The sequence below is a fragment of the Leptodactylus fuscus genome, chromosome 10 (assembly GCF_031893055.1).
Source record: "Leptodactylus fuscus isolate aLepFus1 chromosome 10, aLepFus1.hap2, whole genome shotgun sequence".
Classification (NCBI taxonomy): Eukaryota; Metazoa; Chordata; class Amphibia; order Anura; family Leptodactylidae; genus Leptodactylus; species Leptodactylus fuscus.
Window position 1 is genome coordinate 2,238,599 of NC_134274.1, and position 19,221 is coordinate 2,257,819.

At 47.4% G+C, this 19,221-nt stretch overlaps 1 protein-coding gene across 4 annotated transcripts in view; it reads right to left on the reverse strand.

Annotated features, from left to right (window-relative positions):
• The window catches only part of VTI1A (vesicle transport through interaction with t-SNAREs 1A), a 254,990-nt gene that overhangs the window by 153,186 nt on the left and 82,583 nt on the right, over positions 1-19,221 (reverse strand). For all 4 annotated transcript variants that reach the window (XM_075258653.1, XM_075258655.1, XM_075258652.1 and 1 more), the window contains one exon: positions 15,941-16,025. In XM_075258653.1, the coding sequence (XP_075114754.1) occupies positions 15,941-16,025 (85 nt within the window). The remainder of the gene's footprint in view (positions 1-15,940; positions 16,026-19,221) is intronic.

Below are 19,221 nucleotides of genomic sequence, written 5' to 3' on the forward strand. Positions count from 1 at the left end.
TGATAGTCTCCCGGTATATCTGGTGCACAGCGCACACTCCGCTACCTCTGCTGTATCTCATCATTCCTATACCAGGGTGATTCGGGGATTAGCTGACCCCTGAGATCTCGTATTGACCTCGCCAGGTATTAGCTCCGCAGATCGATGCTTTGTGCTATTGGATTGAAGAGACGTCCAATCTTAATTGCTAATTTGCAAATTGCTGCAGGACGATGGAGATGGCGGGACCTTCCTCTGCCTTCATCTTCTCTCTTATTAATGTGTAACGGGGGCGGAAATAACCAGAAAACCGAATATCAGTGGATTGCATCCTTGTGCTCAGTGTACCGATCCCTGACAGTCTGGAGTAAGACGGAATATAAGATGTCGAAAAAAGAATACAATGAAGGTTCAGCCCGCAGCTATTCCACCGTGTTACCACGTATGCACTGGGCGCAGCTGAGCATGCATGTGTCTACAATGGGGAGAAAGGAATAATCCACTGCCTGACCCCTCCAGAATCCCCTGACACCCCAGCCAGACTTCTCTGCTCCCCTCAAACCCTCCTGCTTCCTCCCAGACCCCTCTGTCCTCTCCAGGACCCTCTACCCCCTCCCCTCCGGACCCCTCTGTCCTCTCCAGGACCCTCCATCTTCTGCCCTTCAGACCCCTCTGTCCTCTCCAGGACCCTCTCTCCTCCAGACCCCTCTGTCCTCTCCAGGACCCTCTACCCTCCGGACCCCTCTGTCCTCTCCAGGACCCTCCATCTTCTGCCCTTCAGACCCCTCTGTCCTCTCCAGGACCCTCTCTCCTCCAGACCCCTCTGTCCTCTCCAGGACCCTCTACCCTCCGGACCCCTCTGTCCTCTCCAGGACCCTCTCCCCTCCGGACCCCTCTGTCCTCTCCAGGACCCTCTACCCTCTCTCCTCTGGACTCCTTTGCCCATGGCTTATCTCCCACAAGCAGCATTGGACATGCTAAAATCCAATCTGGTATGTAAAGTGTTTTGTAATCTTTAGTATGATATAACTCCGGCCGCCCGCAGCCCCTGCCCCGGATTCCTTGGGGTGGTTTTAGCATGGAGGAGAGAGGAAGGCTGAATGTGCAGCTTATAAAACTGCATTATATATACTCCAGAGCTGCATTCAGAATTCTCCAATGTTTTAGAGCTGAATTCTGAATGTTTCCAATAACAACGAGAAACATTGTGTCTGTAATAACGGAGTGAGCCCAGATCTTCTGTATACATCTATATCTAGGTATACAGTGTATTGCAGCATTACCAGACGTTCCCATCCATCGTTGAGGGAGCCCCCATGATATGACTTCCCCCCGGCCTGGTGGTCAGATGAGCAGAGGACCCAGAGAGGACGTCATGGGGGAATATCAAGAGTTAAAAAAAACTCAATAAAATAATATAATAAGAACACCTCTGCCCCCGTCACCTCTGCCCCATCACATCCGCCCCTCACCACCGCCCCGTCACCACCGCCAGCTGTCACCTACAGCTGGGATCACACGTCACAGATATTTTGCTATTAGTATCCGCCATGATTGTTGCGCCTACCAGCAGCTTTGTTAAAGGTAAATTGTACAATTGGTGTAACCCTTCCGTTCTCGCACCAACCGCCCCGTGATACAAATATGTAAAGGACGCGGCGGCGATCAAGTCAGGTAATAAGGACGTTGGGGGTCCCAGCCGGCCGCCTGTCAGGATAACATGGCCTGGTACTTTTTCATCCGCCTACAGCCTGGATGGCGCCTTTAGGTGCGATGGGGTATCCTGATATGTCGTCTGAGTGATGTTCGGCCTCTCGCTTGTCCTTTTGATATTGTCTTAACTCGGAGCGTGCGATTCTTCAATCAAAATTATTTTTTAATGCTTCTTTTGTTCCTTGGTGCAAATGGGAGACAACATTGTTTCCTACCAGAGATTGCAGACTCGCGCTTCAAAAGAGACAAGTACAGAAAAAATAAAAAGCGGCGTTTGTGAAAGCCCCGGCGCGGAGCGGGAAGTTCTACCATAGATACAACTAGTACAGACAGTCCTGACCTGCTGTGAAATCAAGCTGAGGCGAAGCTGTGGCCCCCGACAAAGACAAGGCTGTCAATATTATGAACATCAGGCCAACTCCGAACCGCGCCGTCTGTGCGAGAATCAAAGACTGTAAACACACAATCTGTATGAAGGCAAAACCAAAAGAAAGGAAGGAAAGAAAGGCCATCGCCGGGGCACAAAGGGAGGTGCAGAGAGACTCCGAAACCTCAAGTACAGGACTTACAGGAAGTAACTACTAACACACGGGGTGCACTAGTGACTGATACAGGAGGGGGCGCACTAGTGACTGATACAGGAGGAGAGCACTAGTGACTGATACAGGAGGGGAGCACTAGTGACTGATACAGGAGGGGGCACTAGTGACTGATACAGGAGGGGGCACTAGTGACTGATACAGGAGGGAGCGCACTAGTGACTGATACAGGAGGGGGCGCACTAGTGACTGATACAGGAGGAGAGCACTAGTGACTGATACAGGAGGGGAGCACTAGTGACTGATACAGGAGGGGGCGCACTAGTGACTGATACAGGAGGAGAGCACTAGTGACTGATACAGGAGGGGAGCACTAGTGACTGATACAGGAGGGGGCACTAGTGACTGATACAGGAGGGGGCACTAGTGACTGATACAGGAGGGAGCGCACTAGTGACTGATACAGGAGGGGGCACTAGTGACTGATACAGGAGGGGGCACTAGTGACTGATACAGGAGGGAGCACTAGTGACTGATACAGGAGGGGGCACTAGTGACTGATACAGGAGGGAGCACTAGTGACTGATACAGGAGGGGAGCACTAGTGACTGATACAGGAGGGGGCACTAGTGACTGATACAGGAGGGAGCACTAGTGACTGATACAGGAGGAGAGCACTAGTGACGGATACAGGAGGGAGTACTAGTGACTGATACAGGAGGGGGCGCACTAGTGACTGATACAGGAGGAGAGCACTAGTGACTGATACAGGAGGGGAGCACTAGTGACTGATACAGGAGGGGGCACTAGTGACTGATACAGGAGGGGGCACTAGTGACTGATACAGGAGGGAGCACTAGTGACTGATACAGGAGGGAGCACTAGTGACTGATACAGGAGGAGAGCACTAGTGACTGATACAGGAGGGGGCGCACTAGTGACTGATACAGGAGGGGGCACTAGTGACTGATACAGGAGGGGGCACTAGTGACGGATACAGGAGGGAGTACTAGTGACTGATACAGGAGGGGGCGCACTAGTGACTGATACAGGAGGAGAGCACTAGTGACTGATACAGGAGGGGAGCACTAGTGACTGATACAGGAGGGGGCACTAGTGACTGATACAGGAGGGAGCACTAGTGACTGATACAGGAGGAGAGCACTAGTGACGGATACAGGAGGGAGTACTAGTGACTGATACAGGAGGGGGCGCACTAGTGACTGATACAGGAGGAGAGCACTAGTGACTGATACAGGAGGGGAGCACTAGTGACTGATACAGGAGGGGGCACTAGTGACTGATACAGGAGGAGAGCACTAGTGACTGATACAGGAGGGGGCGCACTAGTGACTGATACAGGAGGGAGCGCACTAGTGACTGATACAGGAGGGGGCACTAGTGACTGATACAGGAGGGAGCACTAGTGACTGATACAGGAGGAGAGCACTAGTGACTGATACAGGAGGGGAGCACTAGTGACTGATACAGGAGGGGGCACTAGTGACTGATACAGGAGGGAGCACTAGTGACTGATACAGGAGGAGAGCACTAGTGACGGATACAGGAGGGAGTACTAGTGACTGATACAGGAGGGGGCGCACTAGTGACTGATACAGGAGGAGAGCACTAGTGACTGATACAGGAGGGGAGCACTAGTGACTGATACAGGAGGGGGCACTAGTGACTGATACAGGAGGAGAGCACTAGTGACTGATACAGGAGGGGGCGCACTAGTGACTGATACAGGAGGGGGCGCACTAGTGACTGATACAGGAGGGGGCACTAGTGACTGATACAGGAGGGAGCACTAGTGACTGATACAGGAGGAGAGCACTAGTGACTGATACAGGAGGGGAGCACTAGTGACTGATACAGGAGGGGGCACTAGTGACTGATACAGGAGGGAGCACTAGTGACTAATACAGGAGGGGAGCACTAGTGACTGATACAGGAGGAGAGCACTAGTGACTGATACAGGAGGGGAGCACTAGTGACTGATACAGGAGGGGGCACTAGTGACTGATACAGGAGGGAGCACTAGTGACTGATACAGGAGGGGGCACTAGTGACTGATACAGGAGGAGAGCACTAGTGACTGATACAGGAGGGGGCACTAGTGACTGATACAGGAGGAGAGCACTAGTGACTGATACAGGAGGGGAGCACTAGTGACGGATACAGGAGGGAGTACTAGTGACTGATACAGGAGGGGGCACTAGTGACTGATACAGGAGGGGGCACTAGTGACTGATACAGGAGGGGGCACTAGTGACGGATACAGGAGGGAGCACTAGTGACTGATACAGGAGGGAGCACTAGTGACTGATACAGGAGGGGGCGCACTAGTGACTGATACAGGAGGGGAACACTAGTGACTGATACAGGAGGGGAACACTAGTGACTGATACAGGAGGGAGTACTAGTGACTGATACAGGAGGGGAACACTAGTGACTGATACAGGAGGGAGTACTAGTGACTGATACAGGAGGGGGCACTAGTGACTGATACAGGAGGGGAACACTAGTGACTGATACAGGAGGGGGCACTAGTGACTGATACAGGAGGGGGCACTAGTGACTGATACAGGAGGGGGCACTAGTGACTGATACAGGAGGAGAGAACTAGTGACTGATACAGGAGGGAGCACTAGTGACTGATACAGGAGGGAGCACTAGTGACTGATACAGGAGGGAGCACTAGTGACTGATACAGGAGGGGAACACTAGTGACTGATACAGGAGGGAGCACTAGTGACTGATACAGGAAGGAGCACTAGTGACTGATACAGGAGGGGAACACTAGTGACTGATACAGGAGGGAGCACTAATGACTAATACAGGAGGGGAGCACTAGTGACTGATACAGGAAGAGAGCATTAGTGACTGATACAGGAGGAGAGCACTAGTGACTGATACAGGAGGGAGCACTAGTGACTGATACAGGAGGGGAGCACTAGTGACTGATACAGGAGGGGGCACTAGTGACTGATACAGGAAGAGAGCACTAGTGACTGATACAGGAGGGGAGCACTAGTGACTGATACAGGAGGGAGCACTAGTGACTGATACAGGAGGGGAACACTAGTGACTGATACAGGAGGGGGCGCACTAATGACTAATACAGGAGGGGAGCACTAGTGACTGATACAGGAAGAGAGCACTAGTGACTGATACAGGAGGGGAACACTAGTGACTGATACAGGAGGGGGCACTAGTGACTGATACAGGAGGGAGCACTAGTGACTGATACAGGAGGGAGCACTAGTGACTGATACAGGAGGAGAGCACTAGTGACTAATACAGGAGGAGAGCACTAGTGACTGATACAGGAGGGGGCGCACTAGTGACTGATACAGGAGGGAGCACTAGTGACTGATACAGGAGGGGAACACTAGTGACTGATACAGGAGGGGGCACTAGTGACTGATACAGGAGGGGGCGCACTAGTGACTGATACAGGAGGGGGCACTAGTGACGGATACAGGAGGAGAGCACTAATGACTAATACAGGAGGGGAGCACTAGTGACGGATACAGGAGGAGAGAACTAGTGACTGATACAGGAGGGAGCACTAGTGACTGATACAGGAGGGGGCGCACTAATGACTAATACAGGAGGGGAGCACTAGTGACGGATACAGGAGGAGAGAACTAGTGACTGATACAGGAGGAGAGCACTAGTGACTGATACAGGAGGGAGCACTAGTGACTGATACAGGAGGGAGCACTAGTGACTGATACAGGAGGGGAACACTAGTGACTGATACAGGAGGGAGCACTAGTGACTGATACAGGAAGGAGCACTAGTGACTGATACAGGAGGGGAACACTAGTGACTGATACAGGAGGGAGCACTAATGACTAATACAGGAGGGGAGCACTAGTGACTGATACAGGAAGAGAGCACTAGTGACTGATACAGGAGGAGAGCACTAGTGACTGATACAGGAGGGAGCACTAGTGACTGATACAGGAGGGGAGCACTAGTGACTGATACAGGAGGGGGCACTAGTGACTGATACAGGAAGAGAGCACTAGTGACTGATACAGGAGGGGAGCACTAGTGACTGATACAGGAGGGAGCACTAGTGACTGATACAGGAGGGGAACACTAGTGACTGATACAGGAGGGGGCGCACTAATGACTAATACAGGAGGGGAGCACTAGTGACTGATACAGGAGGGGAACACTAGTGACTGATACAGGAGGGGGAGCACTAATGACTAATACAGGAGGGGAGCACTAGTGACTGATACAGGAAGAGAGCACTAGTGACTGATACAGGAGGAGAGCACTAGTGACTGATACAGGAGGGAGCACTAGTGACTGATACAGGAGGGGAGCACTAGTGACTGATACAGGAGGGGGCACTAGTGACTGATACAGGAAGAGAGCACTAGTGACTGATACAGGAGGAGAGCACTAGTGACTGATACAGGAGGGAGCACTAGTGACTGATACAGGAGGGGAGCACTAGTGACTGATACAGGAGGGAGCACTAGTGACTGATACAGGAGGGAGCACTAGTGACTGATACAGGAGGGGAACACTAGTCACTGATAGTCACTAACCTCACTGATCCACAGACATTCCTGGTCTGACCCTGGTCCTCAGCTGCTTCTTAGAACCCATCATATCACCCCAACCCTGCAGATACATAGGTTATGGTGACCTGAATAAAATGCTGCCTCTGTTGCTGAGATATAGCTGCTTCTGACAACATGCAAACAAGCACTTTGGTGCAATGAGGGAGTTGCCACTCATTTGCATATCGACAAAAACAGCAATAGAAGCCCCAGCTCACAAGTGGGAAGCAACGATTGATTCGGATAAACCTAACCTATCTATCTGCAGACTGGGTTGGCAAGTTGGGCTCTTTAGATGGATAGTCCGGCCTCAAACTGAAATCCCTAGAAGATCTATTGTAGTAGCATCCGGGTGCCAGAAGCTTCTAGAGGACGAGCAGGACATACAGAATTATACACGTTACAGAGGAGGCGCCGCAGCCTGTCCCCTGTTTATTGGTGGTCCCACTTTTATTACTCATACAGGAGAAGCTCTACACGCCGCACCACTTCACTAGCAGGTTCCAGCATCTGGAGGCTACAACAGATGACCTGTGCGGGGTCCGGGATCATCAGTATGACAATTCTATTTGGGGACTCACAACCCCTTTAAAGAGAGTCTACCATCGGCACCCAACATGGCCAAAACCAATCGGGATATCCCCCACATCCCCCGCTCAGCTCCACCTGCTCTATCCAGATTAGTCTCCATGTTCAGTAATAAGAGCTCTTTAAGGACAAAACTGGCCAATCAGCTTCAAGCAGCAGTGGCGGCCATTTTGTTGAAGCTCTTGCACATGTAATTGCCTAGTGACATCACTGGGACATCCAGTAAGCTTGTTAACCCAAAGATAGACACTTCTGTGTCAGGAATCGGCAAAACCAAAGTAACAAAAACATGACAACACAAACTAAAGACCAACAAGACATGAAAGTGCCAAACCCCAACGCGCGCGGACCCCCGGAGTGCAAATGACAGTTATCCAAGAGACAAAGAGATACCATGTAAGAAGTGGAAGGCGGCCGCAGTCATTAGTACAAATGTATCGCCGCCGAGCGTCTCTTCCTCCATCTGAAACCATGTAACGTTTCTTCTGGTTACGAGAAAAGCAGATGGGATTCACCCCGGCCACCTATTACTCCATACCTCTTGACACGCAACGCTTTAAAAGGGAAATCTCATGCATTTCGACGTCTTGATAAAGCCGACACGTCTGCCGAGAACAGAGCTTTGTCTCTTACTCGACCACATCAAGAAACTCAATTCTTCACACGGAAGCATTTGAAACGCGCGGTTTCAAACAATGATGCTAAAAGCCAGAGGTATTAATCCTTGATGTTGTCCCGAAATCTACCAAACTACATTGTAAAGGCCTGCGACTACGATATTTACAATGACATGAAGAGGGAAGAGAGGTGCTCGGTATCACAGGAGCGCCCGGCGCAGACATCCGAATACCGGGGCTTGTTGTGTTGTGATCGGAAACGGCATTAAAAGGAAAATCAGCGCGGCGCAGAAACTAGAAAGATTCCCTCATGGAAGATGTCAAAGATGAAACGAGGAGCAGGTATTATGTACGGGGAGAACGCGCCTGATGTTTCATTGATATGAAAAGGGCTTAAATACTTTACATTGTTCTTTCCGGAAACTAAAAAAATATCCCAGACTTGTACTGCCTGGAGCAGAAGACGCGAGCGCCACGTGAGAGCGCAGAGCAAGCGGGACAGAACCGCGCCGTCCATAGCAAAGGTCAAGTCCAACTCCAGGCAACTACGGCAAAATGGTGCAAAATAACAAAAAAGTAACACTCACCTTACACAAATGTCCGCGGCTGAGATATCTCCCCCCCCCCCCCTCATCCCCATCCACCATAGGCCTATGATCTTCTCCATCCGTGGATAACATGTCTACACAATGTAGTGGTGACTCCCTCTAAGACAAACTAGCAGTGTTATAGTAGTTATATTCTTGTATATAGGAGTAGTATTATAGTAGTTATATTCTTGTACATAGGAGGTAGTATTATAGTAGTTATATTCTTGTACATAGGAGTAGTATTATAGTAGTTATATCCTTGTACATAGGAGTAGTATTATAGTAGTTATATTCTTGTACATAGGAGGTAGTATTATAGTAGTTATATTCTTGTACATAGGAGCAGTATTATAGTAGTTATATTCTTGTACATAGGAGTAGTATTATAGTAGTTATATTCTTGTACATAGGAGCAGTATTATAGTAGTTATATTCTTGTACATAGGAGGTAGTATTATAGTAGTTATATTCTTGTACATAGGAGCAGTATTATAGTAGTTATATTCTTGTACATAGGAGTAGTATTATAGTAGTTATATTCTTGTACATAGGAGCAGTATTATAGTAGTTATATTCTTGTACATAGGAGGTAGTATTATAGTAGTTATAGTCTTGTATATAGGAGTAGTATTATAGTAGTTATATTCTTGTACATATGAGCAGTATTATAGTAGTTATATTCTTGTACATAGGAGTAGTATCATAGTAGTTATATTCTTGTATATAGGAGCAGTATTATAGTAGTTATATCCTTGTACATAGGAGCAGTATTATAGTAGTTATATTCTTGTACATAGGAGCAGTATTATAGTAGTTATATTCTTGTATATAGGAGGTAGTATTATAGTAGTTATATTCTTGTACATAGGAGTAGTATTATAGTAGTTATATTCTTGTATATAGGAGCAGTATTATAGTAGTTATATTCCTGTACATAGGAGTAGTATCATAGTAGTTATATTCTTGTACATAGGAGTATTATAGTAGTTATATTCTTGTACATAGGAGTAGTATTATAGTAGTTATATTCTTGTACATAGGAGCAGTATTATAGTAGTTATATTCTTGTACATAGGAGCAGTATTATAGTAGTTATAATCTTGTACATAGGAGCAGTATTATAGTAGTTATATTCTTGTACATAGGAGGTAGTATTATAGTAGTTATATTCTTGTACATAGGAGTAGTATTATAGTAGTTATATTCTTGTACATAGGAGGTAGTATTATAGTAGTTATATTCTTGTATATAGGAGTAGTATTATAGTAGTTATATTCTTGTACATAGGAGTAGTATTATAGTAGTTATATTCTTGTACATAGGAGGTAGTATTATAGTAGTTATATTCTTGTACATAGGAGTAGTATTATAGTAGGTATATTCTTGTACATAGGAGGTAGTATTATAGTAGTTATATTCTTGTACATAGTAGTAGTATTATAGTAGTTATATTCTTGTACATAGGAGTAGTATTATAGTAGTTATATTCTTGTACATAGGAGCAGTATTATAGTAGTTATATTCTTGTACACAGGAGTAGTATTATAGTAGTTATATTCTTGTACATAGGAGGTAGTATTATAGTAGTTATATTCTTGTACATAGGAGTAGTATTATAGTAGTTATATTCTTGTACATAGGAGGTAGTATTATAGTAGTTATATTCTTGTACATAGGAGTAGTATTATAGTAGTTATATTCTTGTACATAGGAGGTAGTATTATAGTAGTTATATTCTTGTACATAGGAGCAGTATTATAGTAGTTATATTCTTGTACATAGGAGGTAGTATTATAGTAGTTATATTCTTGTACATAGGAGGTAGTATTATAGTAGTTATATTTGATACATAGAGGCAGTATTATATGAATCACATTCTTGGATATAGGGGAAAGATAACTTCTATTTTTTCGCTCCTCTTGAGAGCTAGAAAATTAATCAGACACTCAGAAGGCTCTGACAGGTTGGTTCAATCCTCCACAAGACGCAGGTTCTCATCCCTTCCATCAGGTAACATTATAGTAATGATGAATATTCTTCTTCTTGCTGCTATTATTATTATTTTTATCATTATCTTCTCCCATCTCTCCATTACTCTGAATACCGCCATACTGCTTCTTACTTGGCTACTGCAGGTAACTCATTAAGTCTATTGAAATCCTCACCTGAATGTGTCTGATGTGCCCCCAGGGGTAGATGTAGCGCAGGTGGAGAATCTAGGTTGCCGACAAATGGCAAGAGTCTAAATATAACAATCCTGTAGAAGACAGGTGGGTAATGTGCGGAATGAAAGGGAATGTGTTAAGATGACACATGTAGGTAACAGAACTGTGGTCTCCGAGCGCCGGGGAGTCATAAAACGATTAAACAGCAGTTTACACAAAGTGAGCGCTCAGCGCCAGGGGCGCACTCCAAACTTCTGCGCATTCACGGACATCTCTCTCTGTAAGTGATGCCCCGACAGCTGCACATGTCACTCACCGGATACAAAAGACAATGTATCAGTGAGGAGTTATTAGGAAAATAGGTCATATTAACATAAAGCCTTAGTTCACGGCGCTGATTCACTCTGGTTGTACAGCCGCAGACACAGAACTGAAGTCATGGCGCTCGGGGGCCCCTGGTATTTCACTCTTTAGAGAATTCCTCCCTTATTTAGCACTAAAAAAACTGAAAAAAACTCCTAACAAGATGAGATTTTTTGATGTGATGTGATCTTAACATTCACAAGTATCTCCTCTGCTGCGATGGCATATATGCTAAAGTATGGCGAACAACGGCTGTACTGCAATGTGGGGTGACCTGTAAAGAAGGGGGTCACATAGTGACACATACAATTTGTAATAGTTCAGTCCACCTCCCCGTACAGGATGGTATGGACCGGCAGAGCCTTCACCTTCCTTTATTGTACCAGTCTGGTTTATGCGCTCCTGACTCCTTACTGACACCCATGATTCGGGATAAGGCCCTTCCCAGCCGGCGTCCCCCTCGGAAACGCTGCAGAGTTCCGGCTCAGCGGGGATATAAATATTGTTCTCGTCCTTCTCACTTACAATTTCCAGGCGAGGCAGAATGTCTCTTCCCTCCCATCACACCGACCTTTGAAATGAGAAGCCTACCATGCTGTTACCTGTCAGATGTCGCTTTTTCTATCAAAATCCGGGTAGATTTTTTGTGCCGGTGACTTCAGACGTCGGTGTGATGGGAGGGTGGCTCCAAGACCATCTTTGAAAACTGGTTTCAAAGTTAGAGGAGGCATAAAAGGAAGGGGAAGGAGGCCCTGGAAGGAAGGAGACACGCCGGCGCTTTACAGCAAAGACTCAGCCATGTAGTAAAGCGCAGACTGCACTTACACATCGGACTGGGAAGAGAGTGCAGCAAGTGCGAGCCCGAACCTAGGCCTGACAACCTGCGCACCTGCTGGGGGGAGGCGTGACATTGCAATACAGCAGACTGCCAGCTTTATAGGACCGTGCTCTAGGGGGCAGTAGGTGTACAGGAGTCAGTAGGATGTGCTGGGGTATCACCTACCTGTTTACACTGCTGAGCAGCTCATGTGGGAGGGGCTAGAGAGTGATTGACAGCTCTGATGTCACCACCCAGCTAGGAGATCAATGCAGACAAGAGATGAGGTTTGGGGGGCTGATAGTCCTGCTATTATTGCCCCCTCCAACCAGTAGCCATTACTTGTGTATAACATCAGCCATACAAGCTTCTAGTCAGTGAATGTTTAGTCGGGGCGTACAGACATCACAACCCCAGTGTTTTCCCTATGATCAGCATGCTGATGGTTTCCACATGTCGGAGCTTTGGTAACTACTTCAGTATGTGCTCCTCGCGGTGCTTACACTGGAGCTGCTGACAATCCGTGTCCACTTAGACCCCATTAACTTAACAAATTGGTTCCTAATAAGTGGAATTTGGTGAAATCTTTCCTGATGGTTCCCGGCCGGGCACAAGGACACACGGCTGCAGACATTGCCCATGTTCGGGTTATAATATTATTATCTCTCCTGATGGTTCCCGGCCGGGCACAAGGACACGGCTGCAGACATTGCCCATGTTCGGGTTATAATATTATTATCTCTCCTGATGGTTCCCGGCCGGGCACAAGGACACGCGCTGCAGACATTGCCCATGTTCGGGTTATAATATTGTTATCTCTCCTGATGGTTTCCGGCCGGGCACAAGGACACGGCTGCAGACATTGCCCATGTTCGGGTTATAATATTATTATCTCTCCTGATGGTTCCCGGCCGGGCACAAGGACACACGCTGCAGACATTGCCCATGTTCGGGTTATAATATTATTATCTCTCCTGATGGTTCCCGGCCGGGCACAAGGACACGCGCTGCAGACATTGCCCATGTTCGGGTTATAATATTATTATCTCTCCTGATGGTTCCCGGCCGGGCACAAGGACACGCGCTGCAGACATTGCACATGTTCGGGTTATAATATTATTATCTCTCCTGATGGTTTCCGGCCGGGCACAAGGACACGGCTGCAGACATTGCCCATGTTCGGGTTATAATATTATTATCTCTCCTGATGGTTTCCGGCCGGGCACAAGGACACGGCTGCAGACATTGCCCATGTTCGGGTTATAATATTATTATCTCTCCTGATGGTTTCCGGCCGGGCACAAGGACACGGCTGCAGACATTGCCCATGTTCGGGTTATAATATTGTTATCTCTCCTGATGGCTCCCGGCTGGGCACAAGGACACACGCTGCAGACATTGCCCATGTTCGGGTTATAATATTATTATCTCTCCTGATGGTTCCCGGCCGGGCACAAGGACACGCGCTGCAGACATTGCCCATGTTCGGGTTATAATATTATTATCTCTCCTGATGGTTCCCGGCCGGGCACAAGGACACGCGCTGCAGACATTGCCCATGTTCGGGTTATAATATTATTATCTCTCCTGATGGTTCCCGGCCGGGCACAAGGACACGGCTGCAGACATTGCCCATGTTCGGGTTATAATATTATTATCTCTCCTGATGGTTCCCGGCCGGGCACAAGGACACACGCTGCAGACATTGCCCATGTTCGGGTTATAATATTATTATCTCTCCTGATGGCTCCCGGCCGGGCACAAGGACACACGCTGCAGACATTGCCCATGTTCGGGTTATAATATTGTTATCTCTCCTGATGGTTCCCGGCCGGGCACAAGGACACGGCTGCAGACATTGCCCATGTTCGGGTTATAATATTGTTACCTCATCCTGTTACTTAGAATATTCAGCAACTTCGAAATTCTTTGCTACTTATCTTATGTTTTGTCACGTCTTCTGCTCCGGTCACATACAAAGCTGCAGTTATAAGTCTGTGACAACCACTTAGTAGCAATCCGCTCCTCACTGATGGATATAAAGAATCGCTCGTACCTGCTGAATTTGAGGACAGCTGTAGCAGTGACTGGAGTATAAGACATGGCTTACCTCCAGAGCTGCACACGATAAGGCTGTACATCATTACATGTAAATTACTTTCAGATAATTAACTGTAAATATGTTATACTCCAGACACCTCCAGAGCTGCAGCAATACTTAGGGACCCAGGTTTACCTCTAACCTTTCACTACAGACTGAATAGTGACTGCAGCTCTGGATGTGACTGCAGCCTTTTCCTCTTGAGGACTCAGATTAGAACTAATAATAAATTCATTGACCAAATGTTTGTGTTGCGCACGTCACTGGGCACGCTTCCACGCGTCTCCCTGCGGCATCGCCGCACTAATCAGCTGTCAGTGATTCAGTGCAGGTTCCGGGGAACGCGGCGAGCAGTTTTGTTCTTTAATGTGTAACTTAGTGAATTGTCAGCGCTTGGGGTTTGACGCTCGATGTCTAATGATTCCCGCGGTGGGGTCGCCGATGTGTTCATAAATAGCGTACTTACGAGAAACTCAGCGCGTCACATTGACGGGATACGTGTACGCTTTACTGCCCCACGACATGGCGATATATAAAGATAACAGAAACGTCATTATTTCATTACTTGGAAACGTTCATTTTGCAGATTTTTTGATTCTTTGTTAATATCCTGAATTTGCAAAAGTAAATCTGAGACCTGGAGGAAGTGACCAGCGCGCCATAAGGGATGTCAAGAGCCATAACCTGAAGATCCTGCACCCAGTGGGCCCTGGCAGACCAGACAATGACAGAGGAACTAAGCAGAGATTCCAGGAGGCTCCCAAAAAATAGGGGTGACCTCATGGACTCCCAGAAGAGCTGCGACCTCTATGTTATTCTAAATTGGACATAAATACGTATGTGCGCCCCAGACAGACTTGGCAGAATGTTGGCAGATATGTTTAAGGGCCAGCTTTATAAAAGAGATGAGAATACGTCTATATGGCAGAATCTGTTATTGCTGATGTTGTTACCCACATGGGGCACCTGCACCCTCATCAGGCCCTTGGACCCACATCTGGCCCCTGGACATACATCTGGCCCCTGGACATACATCTGGCCCCTGGACACACATCTGGCCCCTGGACCCACATCTGGCCCCTGGACACACATCTGGCACCTGGACCCTCATCTATCCCCTGGACACACATCTGGCACCTGGACCCTCATCTGGCCCCCGCACCCTCATCTGGCCCCTGGACCCTCATCTGGCCCCTGGACCCATGTCTATTTCCTGTTTATGCAAAACACTGCAGAGCTAATACTATCCTATACCTTCCAGGATCTTAGGCTGCAAGGATGTTGTCACCAAAAGGTCCTGGAAGCGGCATCAATAACACTAGGGAAGGTGATCTGACTGTGAGAGAAGGGGGAACTATGGGCAGTAAGTGAGAGAGGGGGATTATAAGGAGCAGCTTACATTGGAGGGGGCTATAGGAAGCATGGAAGGAGCAGAAAGACATACTGACAGCAGAGGTAGGTCAAAGAAATTGTGGGGTGGAACTTCCGAGGCACATGGACAAATCTGTAGTACATGGTAGTTCTCATTAATATCTGCAGGCAGCAAAGAGTGACCTCTTGTTTGCACAGCAAAACATGCTAGAAAAAAAGAGGTCGTACTGTGGTCATGTGACCTACTGAAAGCAGGATAAGGAAGGACACCATCACTACCGAGGTCTAGAAGACAATATAAGGAGCCATTTACAATGTGAGACCATCCTGGCCTATGTGAGAGTGAAAAGATTGGAGCGCGGGGGCGGCCGAAATGCAAAAGTTAAGTGTGTGCAAAATGTTCATATTTTAGGTCTGGTGGGCAAATATACAAGAACAGCAATAATAAGCAGAAGAACCGTCTGGCATTAGGAGGAGCGGCGCCATATATGACATACGGAACACTCACCGGTCTCCACGGCTATCTGGTATCCGGCCTCCAGCCTCCGCGACGACCTCTCCAGCCTCTCCGTGTTATCCAGTAGATGAGCCCTCTGCAAAAACATACAAAAAGGAGAAAATAAAGCAGACAGGTAGCGCGGATGAAACAAAGGTGTCAGGTGTCGGATCGTCAATGTCGCTCCGTTAATTAATCAATTAGAATGTTAGAATGTAAAACTCTGGAAGGAGGCGAAAGCTTTCAAGTGTAAAGCCCGAACACGTCCCCCCCGCGGGGGCAGGAGCCTCTGATCGATACAGAAGGTGGGCGAGGGCTCCGCTAGGTGGGAATTAAACCCTTTGGCTTACTTTAAAGATCCAAAAGGCTTTCAATGCGCGACGCATCTCGGTGGCAAATTATCCCTTTCTTATCTTGCGATTAATAATTAGGAAGAAGATGAAGTCTCCATGGCCGACCCTCCCCAGCTGCGGCCGACCCTCTCTCCGCTGCCTCTGAAGGGTTCACATATTAAGAGTCACTGCAAGTCATCATGAATACAAGGTCTGGAGGTTCTCCATGTTGTATCGCGGACAAAGAGGTAAGACAGGTCTACGTGTCATGGGCGGCAATCTGAATATCTCCCTTTCTATGAAGAACATTAACACCACCGATGTGAGGTCTAATAAACAGAGCGGATGGTGGAGAAGATGGTGCCCATACCCTACAGGAAGTGGCTGTCTGCTACCTGCGCTACAGGAAGTGACTGCTACCTGCCCTACAGGAAGTGGCTGTCTGCTATCTGCACTACAGGAAGTGGCTGTCTGCTACCTGCCCTACAGGAAGTGACTGTCTGCTACCTGCCCTACAGGAAGTGACTGCTACCTGCCCTACAGGAAGTGGCTGTCTGCTATCTGCACTACAGGAAGTGGCTGTCTGCTACCTGCGCTACAGGAAGTGACTGTCTGCTACCTGCGCTACAGGAAGTGACTGCTACCTGCCCTACAGGAAGTGGCTGTCTGCTATCTGCACTACAGGAAGTGGCTGTCTGCTACCTGCGCTACAGGAAGTGACTGCTACCTGCCCTACAGGAAGTGGCTGTCTGCTACCTGCCCTACAGGAAGTGACTGTCTGCTACCTGCCCTACAGGAAGTGACTGCTACCTGCCCTACAGGAAGTGGCTGTCTGCTATCTGCCCTACAGGAAGTGGCTGTCTGCTACCTGCACTACAGGAAGTGACTGCTACCTGCCCTACAGGAAGTGGCTGTCTGCTATCTGCACTACAGGAAGTGGCTGTCTGCTACCTGCCCTACAGGAAGTGACTGCTACCTGCCCTACAGGAAGTGGCTGTCTGCTATCTGCCCTACAGGAAGTGGCTGTCTGCTACCTGCCCTACAGGAAGTGGCTGTCTGCTATCTGCACTACAGGAAGTGGCTGTCTGCTATCTGCACTACAGGAAGTGGCTGTCTGCTACCTGCCCTACAGGAAGTGGCTGTCTGCTATCTGCACTACAGGAAGTGGCTGTCTTCTATCTGCACTACAGGAAGTGGCTGTCTGCTACCTGCCCTACAGGAAGTGACTGTCTGCTACCTGCCCTACAGGAAGTGACTGCTACCTGCCCTACAGGAAGTGGCTGTCTGCTATCTGCACTACAGGAAGTGGCTGTCTGCTACCTGCCCTACAGGAAGTGACTGTCTGCTACCTGCCCTACAGGAAGTGACTGCTACCTGCCCTACAGGAAGTGGCTGTCTGCTACCTGCCCTACAGGAAGTGGCTGTCTGCTACCTGCCCTACAGGAAGTGGCTGTCTGCTACCTGCCCTACAGGAAGTGACTGTCTGCTATCTGCACTACAGGAAGTGGCTGTCTGCTACCTGCCCTACAGGAAGTGGCTGTCTGCTACCTGCCCTACAGGAAGTGACTGTCTGCTACCTGCACCACAGGAAGTGACTGTCTGCTATCTGCCCTACAGGAAGTGACTGTCTGCTACCTGCCCTACAGGAAGTGACTGCTACCTGCCCTACAGGAAGCGGCTGTCTGCTATCTGCCCTACAGGAAGTGACTGCCTGCTACCTGCCCTACAAGAAGAAGCTGTCTGACATCTACCATACCACTATCTTTTTGTCACTTGGTCACCAGAAGGAACCTCCTTCTCAGTCTCCCCAGAAATCTACACTTGTCAGCCTCAGTGACGTCACTTGGTCCCCCAGAGGTTCTCAGTCATCCTTAGCACCTACACTAGTCAGACATTCTCATGGCATTGGTTAATCGACCTGTAGAGGTTGGCACATAATAATAATAATAATAATAATAATAATAATAATAATAATAATAATAATGATAAATAATAATAATAATAATAATAATAATAATAATAATAATAATAATAATAATAATAATAATAATAAAGAATTGGTGAGGATTGTAATTCCATGATAACATGATGGAGGAAGAATATAAACAGAGCACTGTTCAAAAGTTTTAGGCAGGAGTGATCAAAATAATGAAATAGCTATAAAATATTTAGATTACATTTACAGAAATAAATGACTATTTTGCCTTTGTTGCATTTCACTGTGTAGCCGGCTTCAGGCATTGATAATATACAAGGGCGCTGTATTTTAAGTATTTCTGTGATATAGATCCCTTTATGATCAGTTTTGCACATTCTTTGCACTGATGCGTCAACAAAAAAAAAAAAAAAAAAAAAAAAAAAACAACAACATTCACACCTGTTACAAAAAAATCCTAGAAATAATATAATATTTAATCGATTTATTTCAAGTAAAAATCTATTATGAATGATGGTTCCCAGTTTTGGGATGAAATAATGAATTTTATTTTTACGTCCAGGCGCTCGAATTTGCAAATTTCATGGATTCAAAAATGTGACGAGAACAAGAATTTGATCCTTGAAGGAGCAAAAATAAAATTGTATATCTACATGTAGTAAGTGAAAGCTCCTGTGCCAAGTCATTCACACTGACCCCACAACAATCACATCATTGTCCCCATACCCGGAGGGGGGGATAATCCGCTCTCTGGATTGCAAGCTCTGTGTCGCAGCAATGTCTATGCATTACCCCCCCCCCCCCCCCCCTCCCCAGTAGTAATGCATACAAACAAGGTGCAATATGACGGAAGAAAAGAATGGGATCTCGTGCCGCCCCCTGCACCCCCCCCCCCTCCTGCTAGAACAAAAAAATAAAAATAAAAATTGTACCGCGTGACAGATGCCATCTCCATGCAAACGGCGAAAGGAAGAAAAAAACCTGAATCCTAATAAATAATAACAATAATTCTAATGACGATGATG